Source organism: Oncorhynchus gorbuscha, linkage group LG07 (assembly GCF_021184085.1).
Source record: "Oncorhynchus gorbuscha isolate QuinsamMale2020 ecotype Even-year linkage group LG07, OgorEven_v1.0, whole genome shotgun sequence".
Taxonomy (NCBI): Eukaryota; Metazoa; Chordata; class Actinopteri; order Salmoniformes; family Salmonidae; genus Oncorhynchus; species Oncorhynchus gorbuscha.
Genome location: NC_060179.1, coordinates 55,222,386 through 55,245,574, shown reverse-complemented (window position 1 = coordinate 55,245,574; position 23,189 = coordinate 55,222,386). Strand labels below are relative to the sequence as shown.

Here is a 23,189-nt window from a genome sequence, read left to right as displayed (position 1 = left end):
ACCGATGTTGCCGACTAGGAATACCGTTTAAGAATGTCATGTTTATTCATTAGGGAGACGACTTTTTCTTTTTTCCTTTTTTCTACATCCAACCGAGTAGCTTGCAGCTAATTGTGTGGCTGACAATAACCGACTACGACGTTATGCAGTGAAATCACTGGCAGGGAGGAACAAGGGAGGAGAGGAAAAATGAAAAAAGAGGAGGATACAGGAGAATGTTGGGTCAGATAACATACGGGGCTAATGGAAAATAAAAGTTACAGACATGAACAATTAGCTAATAATATTCGAAATATTCTTCCTAAATATCTCAGTATCTGTGGAATAACAGGGACCAACTTGACACCTGAGGCGCAGACTTGAATCAGTTCTCATTGCTCCCATCCTTGGGCCTTCCTCCCTGAGACCAACCATCACCACAAGGCCAACACACACTAAACAGACTGTAGAGACAGAGTGAATTCTGTGTATTGTATGAGGCTATTGTTTATTTGCAAGTATCCTGGGGCAAAGATTATTCTCATAGCTAACCGTATTTCCCTTATTCTCTGTGTCCCATTGTGTAGTCTATAGCTTTCACTGGTCGTCACAATGGAGTTAGTCAGATACAAACACTCTCTCTCTCTCTCTCTCTCTCTCTCTCTCTCTCTCTCTCTCTCTCTCTCTCTCTCTCTCTCTCTCTCTCTCCCTCTCTCCCTCTCTCTCACACACACACACACAGGCACACAGACACAGACCAACACTCACACACACATCTCTGTGGCAAATGTGGTCTCAGAGTATTTTGTATTACTGTGTAGTAAATCCGAGACAGTCTAATATAGTATAATATGTTTCGTATAGTGTGTATTAATTTATCATTCATTTTTTTATGATATGTTACTAATTACAATTTGTACAATATGTAACGAATTTGCAAAACACACACACACACACTGACCCCTGGGAATAGAACAGTTGAATGAATTCAACCGTCAGGCTCTCTGAAGGAAAGGACACAAAGAGACACGGAAAGGAGACGAGGAAACATAAAGGAGGCGAGTCGAGAAAAATCTGTAATGTGTTTTGTTTTTAATCACGTGACGTACAGGAACACCAACATAAACATAGTGGAGAAGTAATCAAAGATCAGCTGATCAGGAGGTTTGACCTCAGAGGCATGCTGCTGCAGGAGACATGTCCTAAAAGTCACCCTATTCCCTAGTGCACCAGACGGCTCTGGCCAAAAGTAGAATAGGGTGCCAAATCAGTTTAGATCTGTCATGACAGTCCAAGGTTCTGTTGAGCAAAGAGGAAGCGTTCTACCTAGAGCAGGGCTAGGTAGAGCATAGAAATAGAGTGGCTAGACTGTACAGTGTTGCAATGGGTATAGTAATATACAATGACTCTGAGGGAGAGGAGCGTATATCTATGTTGTTGCCTCAGAGGTTCGCAGTGTCATGGAACTGTAGGCTACAGAATGATGCAGCTATCCTTTTAAATGATAACAATCCCTTTAACCATTTAGTTTTTGATCAAACCATCCCTTTAAATCTAGTTGATCCGATTTGGTTAGTTGATATCTGGTTAGATCTCTCTGACACACGGAGGAGAGCTATACAGTATATACAGTGCCCTCCGTAATTATTGGGACAGTGAAGCATTTTTTCTTCTTTTGGCTCTATACTCAAAAATCAATCAATGACCATGAGGTTAAAGTGCAGACTGTCAGCTTTAATTAGAGGGTATTTTCATCCATATTGGGTTAACGATTTAGAAATGACAGCACTTCTTGTACATAGTCCACCCATTTTAGGGGAACAAAAGTATTGGGACAAATTCACTTATGTGTATTAAAGTAGTAAAAAGTGAAGTATTTGGTCCCATATTCAAAGCACTACATCTAGCTTGTGACACATTCGTGAATAATGATGAGTGAGAAGGTCAGTTTATGGCAGCATCCACATTCATGTAGAAATGTTTAGAAACATGTTCTATTCTTGTTTACAATAAAAGTGACTTCAAAAGGACACAATACATTCTTTACCATTCATTTATATTGGAGACAAAATCATCTGAAACACAGCCAAAACAAACAGAAAATGCATCCAACAAATGTGTAGAGTCACAAGCTTCATATAGTCATTGCGTGCTATGAGTATGGGACCAAATACTTTAATACACATATAAGTGATTTTGTCCCAATACTTTTGCTCCCCTAAAATGGGGGATGTACAAAAAGTGCTGTAATTCTTTGAGGGTATTTACATCCGATATGGATGACAATACCCTCAAATTAAAGCTGACAGTCTGCACTTTAACCTCATAGTCCTTGTTTAATTTCAAGAAGAAAAAATGCTTTACTGTCCCAATAATTACGGAGGGCACTGTATATATACATGCATTCAGAAAGTATTCAGACCCCTTAACTATTTCCACATTTTGTTACATTACCGCCTTATTCTATAATGGATTAAATACTTTTTCCCCTCAATCAATCTACACACAATACCCCATGATGACAAAGCAAAAGCAGGTATTTAGATATTTTATCAAATATTACATTTACATAAGTATTCAGACCCTTTACTCAGTACTTTGTTGAAGCACCTTTGGCAGCGATTAGAAGCCTCAAGTCTTCTTAGATACACCTGTATTTGGGGAGTTTCTCCCATTCTTTTCTGCATATCTTCTCAAGCTCTGTCAGGTCGGATGGGGAGTGTCGCTGCATAGCTATTTTCAGGTCTCTCCAGAGATGTTCAATCTGGTTTAAGTCTGGGCTCTGGCTGGGCCACTCAAGGACATTCAGAGACTTGTCCCGAAGCCACTACTGCATTGCCTTGGATATGTGCTTAGGGTCATTGTCCTGTTGGAAGGTGAACCCCCGCACCAGTCTGAGGTCCTGAGCGCTCTGGAGCAGGTTATAATCAATGATCTCTCTGTACTTTGCTCTGTTCATCTTTCCCTTGATCCTGACTAGTCTCCCAGTCCCTGCTGCTGAAAAATATCCCCACAGCATGATCCTGCCACCACCATGCTTCCCTGTAGGGGTGGTACCAGGTTTCTTCCAGACATGATGCTTGGAATTCAATCTTAGTTTAATCTGACCAGAGAATCTTGTTTGTCATTTAGATGCCTTTTGGTTATTTAGAGTCCTTTAGATGCCTTTTGGCAAACTCCGAGCGGGCTGCCATGTGCCATTTACTGAGAAATGGCTTATACAAATTTGTGAATAAAGGCCTGATTGGTAGAGTGCTGCAGCGATGGTTGTCCTTCTGGAAGGTTGTCCCATCTCCACAGAGGAACTCTGGATCTCTGTCAGAGTCACCATCGGGTTCTTGGTCACCTCCATGACCAAGGTTCTTCTACCCCGATTACTCAGTTTGGCCGTGCAGCCAGCTCTAGGTAGAGTCTTGGTGGTTCCAAACTTTTTCCATTTAAGAATAATGGAGACCACTGTGTTCTTGGGGACATTCAGTGCTGCAGAAATGTTTTTGCACCCTTCCCACGTTCTGTGCCTCGACACAATCTTGTCTCTGAGCTCTACGCACAATTCCTTTGACCTCACGGCTTGGTTTTTGCTCTGACATGCACTGTCAACTGTGGGACCTTATACAGACAGGTGTGTGTGTGCCTTGCCAAATCGTGTCCAATCAATTTAATTTACCACAGGTGGACCCCAATCAAGTTGTAGAAACATCTCAAGGATGATCAATAGAAACAGGATGCATCTGAGCTCAATTTCGAGTCTCATATCAAAGGGTCTGAGTATTTATGTAAATAAGATATTTCTGTTTTTATTTGTAATAAATGTACATTTAAAAAAAAATGTTTTTCACTGTGTCATTATGGAGTATTGTGTGTAGACTGATGAGGATTTGTATTAATTTAATCTATTTTACAATAAGGCTGTAGCGTAACAAAAAATGGAAAAACAAGGGGTCTGAATACTTTCTGAATGCACTGTATATATATATATATATATATATATATATATATATATATATATATATATATATATATATATATATATATATATATATATATATATCACAAACCCCACTCACTGGCATGTAGCAGGTACAGAAGAAGAAAAAACATCAAGTTCACACACTCGTGCACACGCTCATATCCTTGCGCGTGCACACTCGTGCTTAAACACATAAATTCTCACACGCACACACTGGTTTCTGTCCCAGGGAAGTTTAATCTGTACAGGTGGGAACCACTTTCTGTCTGTCCCCACGGCAACACAGCACATCACTTCCTCCCGAGGTGAAGGGTCAGACTCCGTAGGGTGGGGAGGTTCACAATATTTTTTTTAAGTGGGCGATGGGCAGGGCGGGGGTCGGGGGCCAGGTGAAAATAGGGTTAGGGTCTTGCATGTAGAGCATAGGCAGGTGACAAACATGGCAGAGAGATAGGGTCAGAGGTCAGTGGTCAGTCGTGGATAACGATGGGTCCCCTCATCCTGAGGCTGGGGTGGGGGTGTGGAGGGGCATGGAGCGGCCCCTGCGATAGTGCCTGGGAGGCCTTGCGCAGGGTGATCTGCTCACAGGGCTGCCGACAGGCGCGTCTCAGCTGGGACCGTGACAGCAGCCGCCTGGCCCTCCTGGAGAGACAGGATATGACATCAGAGGGGAACTCAACAGAACGTTAGAACACACGTCTCACTCTAACCTTTTATTCTGCCAAAACATTGAAAGAGACACAGAGAACGATACATGAAGTAAAGGGCAGTTGTTGCAGGGAGTCTATTACTACAGCATTTCTCTCTATCTCTCTCGGTCTCTCAGGGTTGTTCATCATTTCTCTGAACAGAAAAATGTATCAATTTCCTCCAGTACAGTGCACGCTGGGATTTAATTAGGCTAATATAGGCAATATGTGTGAGTGTGTGCGTGCATATTATGTTGTTTTGTCCATTGTGTTTTACTGCATCAAGGAAAGAGAGAGGGAGATGAAGAGAGATATGGGTCCTGAGGGCAGGGCTGTCTGGTGAATGTCTGAGTGTTTATTAGAGAATTTCTCTGTGATATAATCAGTAATATCGATCACTCCATCTAGTGAGGCAGGACCAGTCACAGAGTCATGGAAAATATATGTGTTCCACACACACAGTCTTTTACTGAATATATTCTTTCATAGTCTCGAAAATCCCAGACCTAGAGCAACAGCATTAGGTCTGGGGAATATGGGGGATTTTCTCGGTAACTTAAAAAAATGTGAATGGTAATTCTTGCTCTTGAACAATAATGATCTCGGAAACATGACAGAGGTAGACACAACACGGATGCACATACAGTAGTTAGGCTTATTATATTGGTTGTAAGCTAGTTACCCTAACGTTAGCTGTCATGGTGCATGCAAACTAGTTACTTGGGAAATACAAATATTGTCTGCAAGCTCCATCGGGCTAGTTACAAATATTGTGTCCGGTGGGGATGTTTAAGGCATAAGGCTCAGAACGGATTTCCTGTATGTCCATTTCTGCCTTGCCCAACCTACGCATGAACCTTGGCACACCTGTAAATTGGAACATTGTCATTGTGGGAGACAAGCTGTCTGCCGACCCTTGGGAGACTAATCTCTACCTGTTTAGAAATATCGGGCATATGTAATCTCTCAAACACACACACACACACACACACACACACACACACACACACACACACACACACACACACACACACACACACACACACACACACACACACACACACACACACACACACACACACACACACACACACACACACACACACACACACCACCAGCCTGACCTCTACCTGAGCTCTAATTGGGTCTAATAAAGCATAGAGCATCTCCATCATCTGTCGTTAGTGTCAGCCAATCAGATGAGACACATTAGCATATTCCAGCTGTGATTCTGGGAAGAGGAAGTGTTCTGGCGCACGCACACACACACACACACACACACACACACACACACACACACACACACACACACACACACACACACACACACACACACACACACACACACACACACACACACACACACACACACACACACACACACACACACACACAGTGGCATGTAAGTGGATGCTCCAGTGGTGCAGTAATGATATTTCCACTGAAGCCTGGTCAATTTCAGACAGTTAGACTAAAATAACCCTTCATCCAGGGAACAAGGGGGGTGATGAGGTTGGCAATTTTTCATGGACACAGTGAGTGTGTCTGTTTGTGTGTGTGTCTGTCTGTGTGTGAGTGCATTATCCCGTTGACTGGACTGTACGATCCACAAATGAGAAACAGACTCCACAGGTAACCCAGGTCACGTTTGTATGTGTGTGCTTGCACGTGCGTGTGTACGTGAGTGTGTTTGTGTGTGTGTATGTGTGTGTGTGTGTGGGGTGGGGGGCTTACCGTGAGCAGGTGTGTAACGGCTGCAGCACTGAAATGAAACAAGCAGCCAGTCACTGACACGAAGGGAAACACACGCCGACCCACGATGCAACAGGGCACGAGAGGTCAGGGCCTGTATTCCCAAAGAGTCTCAGAGCAGGAGTGCTAAGGTACACTCTTAGTAAAAAAGGTGCTATCTTCAACCTAAAGGGGTTCTTTGGCTGTCCCCATAGGAGAACCCTTTGAAGATCCCTTTTTGGTTTCAGGTAAAACTCTTTTTGGTTCGATGTAGAACCCTTTCCACAGATGGTTCTACATGAAATCCAAAAGGGTTATCCTATGGGGACAGCCGAAGAACCCTTTTGGAACCCTTTTCTTCTTAAGAGAGTAGGATTTTGCATTTGAGGTCGTAACAACGTTATATGGAACTGATCCTGGATCAGCACTTCTATTCTGAGACACTTTTTGCATACGGGCCCAGGTGTGTGTGTGTGTGTGTGTGTGTGTGTGTGTGTGTGTGTGTGTGTGTGTGTGTACATTAAGATACATAAAATTATGTGAGTGTGTTTTGTATGAGATGAGCCTATTTGGTTACCTGTGGAGTCCCATTCATCAGCTTAGCAGTGGCCTCAGTCTCAGCCCTGTCTACCCTACAGTTATGACCCCCTGTAACGAATGTTCAACTAACTATCCCTTTACCTAGCAAGTTGATGCATAGCAAAACAATTTCCATAGACCACACACTAAAAACAAATGGTTCTATATAGTGGCAACTAAGGGTTCTTTGGCTTGTAACCATAGCGGAAGGTTTTTGAAGGTTCTATAAAGAACCACGCTCATAAGGTTCTAAATGGAACCTGTATGGTGCTATAAAGAACCCTTTCCTAAGGTTCTATAAAGAACAATTGAAAAAGGTTCTGTAGAGCACCTAAAAAGGGTTCCGCTATGGTTACAACCCTTTTGGGAGCTAAAAATAACCCTTTTTATGGTTCTTTATAAAACCTTTATGGAGAACGGTTCTATAAAGAACCTTTCTCAATACAAACTTTTTTTTTGTAGAACCATGCAGGGTTTTAATTCTGGTTTATTAGCCATATTAAATTGTTAAAATGCCATACATTTTATTATTGTGTGTATGAACAAGTTGAATTAGGTGAGCTAGCTCTGGAACGGCTGGGGGTCCCTGAGGAGAGAATTGAGAACTACTGATTTAGTCAACCGTGAGTTTTACGCGAGTCTTTCACACGACACCATCGTTGGCCATAGTCATAAGTCAAAATGAAATAGCATAACATAACAGATTAGATAAACTGTAATGACACTCACTCACGGTTGAACAAAAATAGCTGTGTGCGCAAACCTCGACCCAAAATATTTGAATGAGCCACCACCCCTACATTTGAATTATCACTAAAAGAGGAAAGAACCCTTTTTTGAAGTGAAAAGAACCATTGAAGAGCTCAAAGGGTGCTTTGGGTCAGTATGGTTCCACATAGAACCATCACCCTTCCCAAAGAACCCTTGAGGAACCCTCATTTCTTAGTGTGCATCTCCAGACCAATTTGACCCATTTTGACCCAGACTCAACTTCTGATGCATCTCAACGTTCAGCAGTGGCCTGTTTATTCATTTCATTTCTACATCCTGATCTCTATTATTCTATCTCTGTGCTCGGTGAGTCATGGTTGTCGAAGCTTGTCAGGACATGGCTTCTTCAACCCAATCAGCTGTCAGTCCCAGGCATAATCAGCCGTCACGCTCTAATCACATATAAGACAGTCTAACGTATCATTAGCCCAGCAGCCAATCAGAGGCCATGCCTACCTGGTCTCCCGGGAGACGACGAAAAAGCTGTCGTCAGGGGCATCGATCAAGTTTGGGCGTCGCTTCCTAATCATGACTCCGCCCCTAGCACTGCCCCTGGTCCCTCCGCCACCACTGCTGCGGCCGTTGTGCTGGGAAGAACCAATATAAACAATTAGAATGAGCCAATCAAATACAAGCACCTCATAATCATCCAATAAAAAACTGCCATGTTAAAGGATGTAATATTGCGGAGACAACCTTAAATGGCTGTATTTGAAGTCTGTGGTTGAATTGCTGCCCGACGACATTGCAGACATTGCATTGCATCATCAACCAATGGTTGAGTTGCTTCGTCATCAACTTGGCAGCAATTGGGCAGAATGGGATGTCATATGATGTGATTAGCAGATATATTAAAAACCTTTCCAGGTGTTTTGAGATCTGGGATGAGTCTGCAATGAAGTCAAGTAGGAGCGCCACCTACAGTATGTAAAGTGTTACGTAAAGGAAAGACTGTTACTCACCACTGGTCCCGTTGTCTGCCCTGGGTTTTCTACAGAAGGACACAGGAGAGAACACGATAGAGATAAATAGGAGTGTGTGCGATTGTTCGTGTGCGTGTAAGTGTGTGAGTGTGTACCTGGGCGTTTCTCCGGCTCGGCTCTGGTGTGGTGGTGGAAGCTGCGTTTACCCAGAAGGCCGTGTGGACCGTAAGGGAGAGAAGAGAGGAGGCGGCGTGGGGGAGGGGCTTGCAAGCCGAGGGTTCGGTGAGAACGGGGCGCGTGAATCGCGGGGCGGGACTCTGGAACACATTACATTACAGATTTGACACCCATATTACCAACTATTTTAGGTTCTTGTCATCATAGGAGTGTCATTCCTTACTTCCTGTCATAGGAACACGCCGTGGGACGTATTTGCTCCATCATTTAGGTATTGTGAGTCGGTATGTGTGTGTGTGTGTGTGTTACCCAGAAACTGCAAGACGCTAGCCAGGGTGCTCCTCTGGGCAGTCCGGATTCTAGGTGGTCGCCCGACGTGCCCCTCCGACACCCGCAACATATCTAGACCAATCACCAAACAGCAGCTCATCTACTGACCAACCACACCGCCAGTGACAAACAAAGCAGCTGTACTGTCATTCAGTCAGGAATATGGAGACATGTTCAGAGACTAAAGGTGTGAACATCGGTTTATTTACCGGTGCCTGTTGCAAGCGGTGCAGTTTCCTGGTATTGTTTAATCTCTTAAGGCGGAATTTACCTGAAGGCTTCGAAACTAACTGTAGCCCACCAATAATAGCTGTGCAACTGCTGATCTGCTAACACAACTATCTAGCTTCAGTCCAAGTTGAGAGCAGTCAGTTTGAGACAAACGCGTGTTTTATAGATGACTTTCTGAATAAGATGGTTATGGGGAGACGTAGTAGCAGTGCTTTCTCTCACACACAAACTGAATATAAGTATAAACACAACACCTAAAAAAAAATGTTTAAACACATACATGCACATACACACAGCATGTTGAGGGTGTGATGGAAGCAGGCAGGGAGTCCATGCTGTTGGGGCAGGCCTCGTCTGATCCTCTGGCCAATCGGTATGTTTGGCCAATCGGTATGTTTGGTGTCGTGATGGACAGGCACACAGACACATGAAGCACAAGGACTCAAGAGAGGATGGTTTCAGCTGTGACTTTATTAGTTAACCACCGTCACATTCATAGAGGGAGATGGAGAGAGCGCTGGAGAGAGGAAGAGAGAGACAGTTGAAGAGCAAGAGAGAGGAAGACAAGGTAGGAGAAATAGAGATGAGTCCATATGACTGGGACAGAGGAAAGTCCCGATATGGGCATGTAAGAGTTGCTTATAGGACGGGAATGGGAGTGGGCTGACAGAGCAACACAGAAACAGGAAATGATAAACAAGCTTCAAACTCAGAAAGAAAAGCAGAGAATGGAGATCTGATTACCACCATCTTCATAGAATCCACTACTGCCTCAACTCCCCCTCCCTCCTCCCTCCCTCCCTCCTTTATGTCCAATTCCGCTTTATCGCCCTCCTTGGTCGTCAGTTGAGCTCTAAATCAAACTGCTCTCAAGCAAATCACACACACAATTACTGGCCCGAAAAAGGCACCGACACACGCAGAAAAGCACACATACAAAAAGGCTCATTAAGTGTAACACACACTGTGCAAAATAGAGCTTCTCTTAGTAAAATACGTCTCCTCTACTTCTAACCAACCTTAAATATACGCGTACATTCAACAACCATCATGTACCCTGGCCTGGAAAGTAGGAAGAGCATCAATTATATGCATCCATGTTTGTCTATGGGTGGGCATGTATAGTGCATGGCATGCATGTATAGAAAATGACTTCTGAGAAAAGGTGTGGAGAAGATTGTGTGCTTGTATAGATTCCAAACGGCTCTAAAGGCTCAGTGGCTTAAAAATTTAAAATAAAAACGAACCAAAAACAGACAAACGAACAGATGATGAAACCCAAAAGTCATGAGGACAGGCAGTCTTTATTGAAACCGGGGAGAATACAAAAACCAAAATAATAATAATAATATAATACAATATAACAAAAACAGAGAGAGAGACAGACTGGGAGGGTGGGGAGGAGACAGCGAGGTGGGGTGAAAAGGGGGGTGTCAAGGTGAAGGAGGGGGGCGGTGTGTGTGTGTGTACGTGTATGTGTGTGTTCGTGCGTGTGTGTGTCATGAGGCAGAAGTTAGGAATTGAAGGAGCTCTTACACTCTGCCTTTATGGCGCCACAGTTAATGGGCACAAAGGGGCGCCGCGCAGCGCGTCGCAGTCTGATGATGTCGCGGCACATGTGGCGTGCCAGCTTGGTGAGGCGGGTGGCCTGCAGCAGGAAGGCCTGCTTGGTCTTCGTGGAGGACTTGGGGCTGCCGCTGTTACGCACCGGCACCATGTGACTGGACTGGCGGGGGCCATGGCCGCGCGACCGAGGCTCCTAGAGAAGGAGAGAAGGCTCACATGAATACCTGTTCTCCATGACCAAGAAGATCAACTGTTCTGAACTTTCAGTAACATTGTATAAGCAGAATTTGGTTTTATGTTGAGTGGTGTACAATGTTAAAGAGGACGTGTGGGGGTAGTTAAAGGTGAAGTCTTACGTTGGGCACAGGGCTTGGTGGGGTCTTCTCCTCAGGCGCCTCCGCTCTGCTTGGCATCTTAAGGCCACCGTACTTCTTCCAGTACATCCAGCACGAGACACACAGGCGACATTGCATGTTGGGCGGCCCCCACGAGTACCACTGGGCTGATTGCATTGCTGTACACACACACACACACACACACACACACACACACACACACACACACACACACACACACACACACACACACACACACACACACACACACACACACACACACACACACACACACACACACACACACACACACACGTATATAAGGACTCATACACCTTATCAATGCATAATCAATAAACATGATCAATATGGTTTCCTCTTAAACACTGTTCATCAGTCTCATCAGGGATGGATGGATGAAGGGAGGAAAGTGTACTTACAGTAGCAGCTCTCGCAGGCCCGTCCTCCCCCCGCTGCATGGTAGGCTCCAGGCCCCGCCCCATTCACTGTCGCCATCTTCCCATTGGTCACTGAGATCTGGTTAGGGTTGGGCTTATTGCTGCGAAACAAGAGGAAAGTGGAGACAACAAAGCTTACAATCTCAATCCTATGTAACGACTAAAGACAAACACGTCTGCCCTGCTAGAGCTGCCACCGGTCAACTGTAAGTGCTGTTATTGTGAAGTGGAAACGTCTAGGAGCAACAACGGCTCAGCCACAAAGTGGTAGGAAACACAATCTCACAGAACGGGACCGCCGAGTGCTGAAGCGCCTGTTGTCGGTTGCAACACCCACTACAGAGTTCCAAACTGCCTCTGGAAGCAACTTCAGCACAATATCTGTTCGTTCAGAGCTTCATGAAATGGGTTTCCATGGCCGAGCAGCCAAGTGTCGGCTGGAGTGGTGTAAAGCTCGCCAAAACTGTACTCTGGAGCAGTGGAAACACGTTCTCTTGAGTGATGAATCAAGCTTCACTATCTGGCACGAATCTGGGAATCTAAGAACTTGACTGTCCTGCACAGAACCCTGACCTCAACCCCATCGAACACCGAATGCGAGCCAGACCTAATCGCTCAACATCAGTGCCCTAATGCTCATGGCTGAATGGAAACAAGTCCCCACAGCAATGTTCCGACATCTAGTGGGATGCCTTCCCAGAAGAGTGGAGGCTGTTATAGCAGCAAAGGAGGGGACCAACTCCATATTAATACCCATGAGATGTTTGACGAGCAGGTGTCCACATACTTTTGGTCATGTAGTGTATATGGACATTGTGCACCCACACACACTCAAAACATACTAGAGGTCGACCGATTAATCGGAAGGGCTGACTTATTAAGGCAGATTTCAAGTTTTCATAACAAATCGGAAATCGGCATTTTTTTTTACGCCAATTATGGCCGATTACATTGCACTCCACGAGGAAACTGCGTGGCAGGCTGACCACCTGTTACGAGAGCGCAGGCAGCAATGAGCCATGTTAAGGTGCTATCTAGCATTAAACGTAGCTTATTTAAAAAAAACAATCAATCTTAACATAGTCACTAGTTAACTACACATGGTTGATGATATTACTAGTTTATGTAGCTTGTCCATCATTGCATATAATCGATGCGGTGCCTGAAATTGTGTCACTTCTCTTGCGTTCCGTGCAAGCAGAGTCAGGGTATATGCAGCAGTTTGGGCCACCTGGCTCGTTGCGAACTGTGTGAAGACCATTTCTTCCTAACAAAGACCGTAATTAATTTGCCAGAAATGTACATAATTATGACATAACGTTAAAGGTTGTGCAATGTAACAGCAATATTTAGACTTAGGGATGCCGCCGTTAGATAAAATAAATAGATAAAATACTGAACGGTTCCGTATTTCACTGAAAGAATAAGCCTTTTGTTTTCGAAATGATCGTTTCCGGATTTGACCATATTACTGACCTAAGGCTCATATTTATTTCTGTGTGTTTATTATATTATAATTAAGTCTATGATTTGATATTTGATAGAGCAGTCTGACTGAGCGATGGTAGGCAGCAGCAGGCTCGTAAGCATTCATTCAAACTGCAATTTACTGCGTTTGCCAACAGCTCTTAACAATGCTTGAAGCACAGCGCTGTTTATGACTTCAAGCCTATCAACTCCCGAGATTAGGCTGGCAATACTAACGTGCCTATAAGAACATCCAATAGTCAAAGGTATATGAAATATAAGTGGTATAGAGAGAAATAGTCCTATAATAACTACAACCTAAAACTTCTTAACTGGGAATATTGAAGACTCATGTTAAAAGGAACCACCAGTTCTCTTGTTCTGAGCAAGGAACTTACATGGCACATATTGCACTTTTAATTTCTTCTCCAACACTGTGTTTTTGCATTATTTAAACCAAATTGAAAAGGTTTCATTATTTATTGGAGACTAAATAGATTTTATTTATGTATTATATTAAGTTAAAATAAAAAAGTGTTCATTGTTCATTCATTATTGTTGTAATTGTCATTTATTACAAATATATATAAAAACCGGTATTGGCTTTTTTTTGTTCCTCCAATAATCGGTATCAGCGTTGAAAAATCATAATCGGTCGACCTCTAAAACATACACTTACTATGTGGGGATGTAAACCTGTTTCAGTTTGCTCTCTGCCTCTGCTGCCTTCAGTCTCTTCTGCTCGGAGAGAAACAGAGAGGAGAGTTAGACTGCAAGCCAAGGGAACACCAGAGGATAGCTTGGCACTGGATGCTACGTTGTGGCTAACAGCTAAGCTAGCTAGTTAGTTAGCAGGAGTGGTGTAGAGATACCGAGACTTACCTGCTGTACGTATCTGTCTGTTGTCTTCCACATGTAATAATACTCTATTATACTGGTCAGAGACTTCCACGGTAGCTAAAGTGAGAGAAAAGTATTATTAACTCATGTTTTTGATGTCTGTGGGTCAGATCCCTCAAAATAAAGTTGAGCAGGCTGACCAGGGTAATTCTGAACCCAACGTGTCAGACGCAAAACACAGTTTACTATATACACAGGCAATCTCACACACACACACACACACACACACACACACACACACACACACACACACACACACACACACACACACACACACACACACACACACACACACACACACACACACACACACACACACACACACACACACACACACACACACTTACAAAGTCTTGTCTTATGTCGTTGAAGTCCTTTCCGTATTTCTCCAAAGCCTCCTCAAACATGGCTGCCTCCGAGGCACTCCACTCCTCCATCTCGTCCCGACACAGCACCGGCCCACCGGACGGCACCAACACACTCAACGCACTGGACAGGTCGTAACCATGACGATGCAGCGTGTCCATCGCATGGAACTAGACACACACAGGCAGATCGAACGATATAGAGTTGATCAGTGGATGTTAGAGAAGGTTACCGCCGTAGACGAACAGCCAAACCCAGGACAATTAAAAATTGTGTGTGTGTCTTACCAGTGTGATGTCTCGGGAGGCGGCAGCTGCACTCGTATGTAGACTGGGCTGTCTGACCGAGCTGCTACAGTCCAGCGCTCTGGCAAACGTCCCCACCGCCCTACAAACACAGTTTTGAGGTCAGGGGCTAGAGATCAAGGAACTGAGAGGTCAGGGGTTAGAGGTTAAATGTCATACCGTGCGACCACCAGGAACTGGTCAATCTGTTTGCTGGAGAGAGGACAATCAGGATCCCACAGCTTCTCCTCTAACTTTGACTGGTCCCACTCATCTGATTCCCCTACAAAGAGATGAATACAGTCAGAGGGTGTGAGTGTGTGTAAAGAACGTATGGTAAGTATGTCTGTGTGTGTGTGCCTACCCTCCTGTAGCATGTCAGGTACATCGGCCTGAAAGCGTGGTCCCACTCTGATCTCTCCTTTATCAGCCAACAGTGTCTTCTGGGTAGGGTCATAGACCAGCGAGTAGAAGAACGTATCCTACATAAAACACACACACGTTTTACATTATACACACACAAAGATGACGTATGGTAGGCATTTTAATGGCAGATGTGGATGCATGGTGCACACACACACACAAGCCCTCTTACCTCTTTGTCCAGGTAGGAGAGGACAGCTTCAGTCTCATTCAATAATGCCACACTACACTTCCCCCTGCGGAAAAAAAAAGACAGAAAGAGGAGAGAGATGGCGAGGGGCGAGACAAAGAGATGGGGGAGTGAAAGGAGAGAAAACGAGCACCGTTGTCTGTGTTAACATGGTTTTATGGCTGGGTGAGTGGGTATGCAGAGGTACTGCCTGTTACAGTAGGGTGTGTGTGTGTGTACCTGATATGTGTGGCTGGTAGACTCTCATACTGACGGGAGAGGAACAGTTCTCTGTGGCGTAACTGATGTTTCTGTTTGTCTGTCAGCTCTGCCTCCAACGGACTCTCTTTCTCCTCCTCTTTCTCCTCCTCTAAGTCCTCTGCGCACACACACACACACACACTAAACACGACCGTCTGAACCTGGACCCCTGCTGTAAGGATCAGGAAACTCTCCAGACATTCAGCTACCGCCAGTTGTTACACTACTACACAAAAGCACACATATGGACAGACGGACGGGCCCCACGCACAGAGCCACTTACTTGCATGTTTGTCAGCCAACTGTATGAGGCTGTGTGAGATGTCTCTCCTTCTGTAGAAACACACCACCTTGGCCTCCACATTGCCACTGGCCGTCTGAAGAGAGAGAGAGAGAGACGTAAAGTGAACTCTTAAAACAACAGATTTATCACAATTAAATTATTCTCCTCCACATTACCACTGGCTGTCTATGGGAGGGGGGAGAGAGTATACACACACACTCTAAAAACAGTGTCTTGATTTGAAATGAGAGAGGGGCTGGGACTAAGTAATACGTCTGAGACGTTGCTCCCTGGCCCAGGAGCCACAACACTGACTGAACGATTATTTATTTGCAAAGTACATTTTACATTTACACATACCCAGAATGTTACCCGGTAATATGGCGCTACTAGCAAAAGACAACAAAGAGACAGAAACAGACAGAGGAATTTACACAAAGGTTTACATACATTTTATACAAAAAAACGATACTATACATTGATTGATTGCCTGATTGGTCAGACAGATGTTTTGTCTCCTCTGAGATTAAACACACTGGAGGAAAAGCATGGAGGAGGAGAGAGGGGAGGGAGGTACGGATTAGGGGTGTGAACTTTAAACAGAATTGGGAGTCTTAACATGACGACAACCGAAAAACTGTTTTTTCCCCCCTTCACAAATTAAAATCACAGTGCAGTTATCACAAAACTACCACTAACAGGTCCCAATCATCATCATCATCATCATCATCATCAGAGGGAACATAAAAAAATGGACAAATACTTAATGCAATAATGCTGTGACCTTAGCAGGAGGAAAATATATATATATATATATATATACACTGCTCAAAAAAATAAAGGGAACACTAAAATAACACATCCTTGATCTGAATGAATGAAATATTCTTATTAAATATTTTTTTCTTTACATAGTTGAATGTGCTGACAACAAAAATCACACAAAAATAATCAATGGAAATCAAATGTATCAACCCATGGAGGCATGGATTTGGAGTCACACTCAAAATTAAGGTGGAAAACCACACTACAGGCCGATCCAACTTTGATGTAATGTCCTTAAAACAAGTCAAATGAGGCTCAGTAGTGTGTGTGGCCTCCACGTGCCTGTATGACCTTCCTACAATGCCTGGGCATGTTCCTGATGAGGTGGCAGATGGTCTCCTGAGGGATCTCCTCCCAGACCTGGACTAAAGCATCCGCCAACTCCTGGACAGTCTGTGGTGCAACGTGGCGTTGGTGGATGGAGCGAGACATGATGTCCCAGAACGGACGGGCCAGTCCATAGCATCAATGCCGTCCTCTTGCAGGAACTGCTGACACACTCCAGCCACATGAGGTCTAGCATTGTCTTGCATTAGGAGGAACCCAGGGCCAACCGCACCAGCATTTGGTCTCACAAGGGGTCTGAGGATCTCATCTCGGTACCTAATGGCAGTCAGGCTACCTCTGGCGAGCAGATGGAGGGCTGTGCGGCCCCCCAAAGAAATGCCACCCCACACCATGACTGACCCACCGCCAAACCGGTCATGCTGGAGGATGTTGCAGGCAGCAGAACGTTCTCCACGGCGTCTCCACTCTGTCACATGTGCTCAGTGTGAACCTGCTTTCATCTGTGAAGAGCACAGGGCGCCAGTGGCGAATTTGCCCATCTTGGTGTTCTCTGGCAAATGCCAAACGTCCTGCACGGTGTTGGGCTGTAAGCACAACCCCCACCTGTGGACGTCGGGCCCTCATTACCACCCTCAAAATGGCCTGCTGGAGGCCATTTTGCAGGGCTCTGGCAGTGCTCCTCCTGCTCCTCCTTGCACAAAGGCGGAGGTAGCGGTCCTGCTGCTGGGTTGTTGCCCTCCTACAGCCTCCTCCACGTCTCCTGATGTACTGGCCTGTCTCCTGATAGCGCCTCCATGCTCTGGACACTACGCTGACAGACACAGCAAACCTTCTTGCCACAGCTCGCATTGATGTCCCATCCTGGATGAGCTGCACTACCTGAGCCACTTGTGTGGGTTGTAGACTCATGCTACCACTAGAGTGAAATCACCGCCAGCATTCAAGTGCCCAAAACATCAGCCAGGAAGCATAGGAACTGAGAAGTGGTCTGTGGTCACCACCTGCAGAACCACTCCTTTATTTGGGGTGTCTTGCTAATTGCCTATAATTTCCACCTGTTGTCTATTCCATTTGCACAACAGCATGTGAAATTTATTGTCAATCAGTGTTGCTTCCTAAGTGGACAGTTTGATTTCACAGAAGTGCGATTGACTTGGAGTTACATTGTGTTGTTTAAGTGTTCCCTTTATTTTTTTGACCAGTGTACATTTAGCTACTTTACTAACCAGAGCTGTAATGCACAAGGTAGAGTGAGAGGCTTGAAGCAGAGAAGCAGCTCAATTGTGAGTGACGAGGGGAGCAGGGAAGGGGGAGAGAGAGAGAGAGATTGCAACAAAATTGACTCACGCTGGTAGACTAATTAATCGCTAGTTATTTATTATCTCAATACATAGGACCCGTCTTGACTGCATCAAACAGAGTGGTGCTAGTTAAGCTAGCTAGCATTAGCCAGGCTAATTGAGACAACATATTGTAACTTGAACTGTGCACCTTCTCCTACAGTAAATAACTACGTTCAGATTATTTAATAGCAGCCTACCGGTTTGGCTCTTGGTGTTGTAGCTTGTCCTTATTGTTTAACTTTTAGTTCTGTCATTTTAATTCCATCTATTAGCTTAGATCTCCTAATATCTTGCCACCCGGAGGCTCTATGACCATAGCCTAGTGCCAGTTTGATGACTTGTGATTACAAACAAGCTACACTCATTAAAAGCAAGAGCATCAGCAGCATATATTATAAATCTGTCTCTCTCTAAGGGAAGCGTGATGTAGCCCATCTACATTGTGAATTTGCGTGGAATTTTATGAATTTGTATTGTTTTAGCGGAAAACCGATAGAAAAATGGAGGTTTAAGTGTTAATAAAATGTTTCCATTGGTCACATCTCTAATACTGATGGAGAGCAAGGGGGAAGGGAGGAATTGTGCCCATTTTCACCTGCCGATTGAAAATGACAATTGTAGGCAGGTAACATCTGTTGCTACGCATCATATTACACACACAATCTCACATGCGCACACACACTAGCGCAGGGGAAGAGAGGGAAAGTCACAAAACAGACAGGCATTCCACCTATTCCCTCCTCAGGCACATCGGCCAGAGTACTTGAATTACACACACAAACACACACTCCAGGACGAGCAGTACCTTGTTGAGCTCTTCTATCCGGCGGATCAGGTAAGGGTTGCTGGAGGAATTTTCAAAGAATACATAGTCTGGAAGAGAACAGAATAACATCACATTAACACACAGCCTGCCATATAACCATTACATATATCCATAACTACTAGGTGTGCAGGCTTTTATTCCAGCCCTGTTCTAACACCAGCCTAGTGCTCTAACCACTAGGCTACCCTGCCTAGGTGACAGGGTAGCCTAGTGGTTAGAGCATTGGACTAGTACCCGAAAGGTTGCAAGTTCAAATCCCCGAGCTGACAAGGTACAAAATCTGCCGTTCTGCCCCTGAACAGGCAGTTAACCCACTGTTCCTAGGATGTCATTGCAAATAAGAATTAGTTCTTAACTGACTAGTAAAATAAAGGTACAATTAAATTAAAAATAAAGATCCAGAACCCATTGAGGCTGCAGTAGTCAAATGCTGGGAGCCAGGGTACACAGCTCACATTGATGAGCCACTTGTGTGGGTTGTAGACTCAGTCACACACACACACATTCCTTCTGAGAGTTGGTGGTTCAGGTCAGAGTTAAACAAGTCAATCAGATCTGAGTGGCACCTCTACCTATAGAGATGCCTGTCAACCGGCATCAAAATGGCTTGCTACCATACTGCACATACACAGTTCACATCTCTACTCAGAAAGACAGACAACCATAGCCAGATTTCATATTAACAGAGTTGATATCATAGCAATAATATCGTATTGATGCAATATGAAAAATACACAGTGACATTCGGTGGAAAATACATCACCAACTAGCTTCAAGATGACAACAAATTAGACATCACGTGACACATTCCAATATTCTGTAGCCAAGTAGGGGAAAAAATCGTTACATTGTTGCCAGTAAATCTTTTTCACCCAGCAGCGTGTGTGTGTGTGTGTATATATATATATATATATATATATGGTGAAATACAATTTCCTTTACCGCCGACTTTTGTTGCACAGATGTTGTGGGATAAGTATCATAAAACAGTAGCTGGCTATCCTCGCAAACGTGAAAGTCATTCCCGCGACGCCATCATGAGACAATGTCGGATGCCATCAACAGCTTTCTAACTGTTAGGTGGCTAACCTGGTAAAGCTAACCACATAGCTAGTTATGTAGCCATCTGAATATGAGCAACAGTAAGACGACCAAATAAAGATGTATGGGACAGTTCCTTCACACTGTCAAACAATAGAGCGTTATTATAACGGTTACGATAATTAATTGCATTGGCAACAAAGCCTACACTTCTAACCGGGGGGGGGGTAGTTGGCTAGTTGCTAGCTAACGCAATAAGGAGCCGTAATACATGGATGCGTGCCAAAAAGGAGCCAAATACAAAGGCACCTATTCCAAACAACAAAGTAAATCAAACACGCACGCAGCAAATCATGCAATGCATGGCCGTGCATGTGTGGATTAAATGGGATATAAAGTGAAAATACTTGCATAAAGCTAAAGAAGAAAATAGTAAATGTTTACGGCGTAGCATGCGAGCTAAGGGCTAACTGGTATGGCCACGATAGTCGCGAGGCCTGACCCATTAGAATCGCAAATATTGGGAAATCCATGCGTTTCTCCGGGAAATGACAGCACACGTTTGCAAGTATAATATCAGAAATGACACCACAGGTATATATATATAAGATAAAATAACACATTTGCTGCATTGATAAATCTGCATGTTTCGACTTCATAAAAAAAAAAAACAATGTGACATACCTCCGACCCGGTACATGTTGGCGGCCATTTCTGCCCTCCCGGAGTGTAAAAACACAAACCATAAACTAACCGAAAATAGAATCAATAAATAAAGCAATCAGATGTTTAAATCCTGTGGTCGGTTTTAAAATGCGTTGAAGTTAGAAGGTAAATTGGTGGGGGGGTTGAATGTGGAGTTGAGCGGGAGATTTTGGTGAGGTGCCCCCTATCTGCCTGCCTTCTCACAGTACAATACAGTAGGCAGACAGCCCAACACACAGCCAAAAGACTCTGATCAACCCGAAACCACATTGTTTGTGGGCCGACGCATCGTATATGCTTTAGTTTTCGAGATGATCGGCCCCTGGCGTGGGAAGAGCTGGTTTTTAAATATTGTGTATATGTATTTCTTCTTAACACATTTCCGTTTGCTGGCAATGCCAATTCTTGCCCATTTTTTCAAAATACATTTATGTTCGCTGGACCAATACTGACAACTGCAGCCCGCAATTAGGGGCGTTCCTGCGTGTGGTCATTATTTTATTTGCAGGAACACCCCCCCCTTCTTCCTCCCTCCCAGCACCCAATTGGTTCCTGCATGAACGGCCCCCCTTGAGCATTACATTTTTAAGTTTATGTGACACTTTCGAATGCACATAGAGCGATCAGTTTCAGGACCTGTGATAACAGCTTTAGTGGGGGCAGCTACTGAGGCTATACCTAAGAGTTCAGAGAGGAGAAGACAGAAAGCAGTCCCATGGTGGATGGAGGAGTGTGGGGCAATGGTGAGGAGTAGGAACAGGGCATTTACAACTTCCAACATCGGATTCAGTATGAGCAGGCCCTGGTGAGGACAACATAATCCGTCAGGCAAAGAGGTCACGTTGGCGTCGGTTCTGTGACACCATTGGAAGGGCGACACCTGTGGGAGAAGTGTGGGGGATGATTTAGAGGATGAGTGGGGTCAGAAGGGAGTGGGATTATCCAGTGTTGACGAGTGGGGAGGATGTGGCAGTAAGAGATGAGAAGGCAGAGATGAAGGCTGAAGCGTTTGTAGAAGTGCATAGCTCAGCAAATTTGTCAGAGGAGGGGCAGGGGGAGAGAGAGAATGAGAGAGGAGCACCCTGGAGTGCTGGATAGGAGGAAGGATGTAAATGATGCATTGAATGCACCCTTTACCATGGCAGAGATAAGGGCAATAGGTAACGCTGGGTTAACTTCACCTGGGAAAGATGAGGTGTGCGATGTTATGTTGGCCCATCTTAGTGATGAGGCACTAGACAAGGAAGCAGAGGGCTAGTATCGCCACATCAGTGTGGGTTCAGAAAGGGGAGGGGTACTATTGACACAGCACTCTGCTTAGAAGCAGAGGTCAAGAAGGAGACTGTTGTAGCTGTCTTTTTTTATGTGGAGAAGGCATATGATATGGAAGGAGGGGTTGTTAATCAAGCTTGATATTATGGTGGTTGGAGTGAGAACGTACAACTGGATAAAGGATTTCCTGTTTGGAAGGTCTATCCAGGTGAGTGTGGGGAAGTCTCTATCAGGCAGCTACCTGGTGGATAACGGTACACTGCAGGGGAGCGTGATTAGTCCTCTGTTGTTCTCAATCATGATCGTTGATGTTTACTCTCAGGTCCTGCCGGATATTGGAAGGTCGTTATTTGCAGATGATGGGGCCTAATGGAGAGGGAAAGAGGAAGAAATGTGCCATGCATAATCAGGAAGGTACAGGAAACAATTGATGAGGTAGAGTGGTGGGCATTAATGTGGGAATTCAGGTTCTCTGTAGAGAACTCAGACAGTGTTCTTTACCAGGGGGAAGGTCGGAGATGAGGTACGCTTGAGGTTATATGGGAGAAACTTGGAGAGGGTGGGGGCCTTCAGGTTCCTTGGGGTATACTTTGACACTAGGCTGACCTGAGCAGAACACATTGAGAGAGTGGTGGGAAAGTGTAAGAAGGTACTGAATGTGATGTGCTGTCTGACAGGGAAGGAGTGGGGGTCTGGGCGTTCTTCATGAATGTTGCATTGATCTGATCTGTAATAGACTGTGGCAGTATAGCATATGGTTCCGCAGCCCCAACCTTATTGGATAGGCTCATACAGAGGCAAGGACTCAGAATATATAGTGGGGCGTTTCGTCTCTCCCCAGTGGCTGCACTACAGGTGGAGATGGGGAATATGCTATTGCACATTAGGAGACAGCAGCTGGCAAAGAATGATTGGGTCAACCTACAGGGACATGGTGAGCCTCATCCTGCGAAAATAATTTGACAGGCTTGCTGGGTACATGAGCGAGGACAGAACA

At 44.7% G+C, this 23,189-nt stretch overlaps 1 protein-coding gene across 2 annotated transcripts; it reads right to left on the bottom strand.

Annotated features, from left to right (window-relative positions):
• Nucleotides 1-4,046: 4,046 nt before the first annotated feature.
• mta3 (metastasis associated 1 family, member 3) lies at nucleotides 4,047-21,315 on the bottom strand. 2 transcript variants are annotated; one of them, XM_046356825.1, is made up of 20 exons: nucleotides 20,900-21,314; nucleotides 19,154-19,221; nucleotides 15,893-15,986; nucleotides 15,589-15,727; nucleotides 15,352-15,415; nucleotides 15,121-15,238; nucleotides 14,937-15,039; nucleotides 14,760-14,859; nucleotides 14,454-14,642; nucleotides 14,089-14,163; nucleotides 13,886-13,944; nucleotides 11,722-11,840; nucleotides 11,303-11,460; nucleotides 10,917-11,139; nucleotides 9,129-9,221; nucleotides 8,798-8,959; nucleotides 8,682-8,710; nucleotides 8,176-8,306; nucleotides 6,373-6,400; nucleotides 4,047-4,591 (listed from the first exon to the last, which is right to left on the bottom strand). In XM_046356825.1, the coding sequence occupies exons 1-20, from the start codon at nucleotides 20,925-20,927 to the stop codon at nucleotides 4,532-4,534; spliced, it is 2,040 nt and encodes a 679-aa protein (XP_046212781.1). In that variant the 5' UTR covers nucleotides 20,928-21,314; the 3' UTR covers nucleotides 4,047-4,531. The 2 variants fall into 2 exon arrangements, with proteins under 2 accessions (XP_046212781.1, XP_046212780.1); XM_046356824.1 differs by lacking the exon at nucleotides 6,373-6,400 and having other exon boundaries at nucleotides 4,048-4,591; nucleotides 20,900-21,315.
• Nucleotides 21,316-23,189: the final 1,874 nt, after the last annotated feature.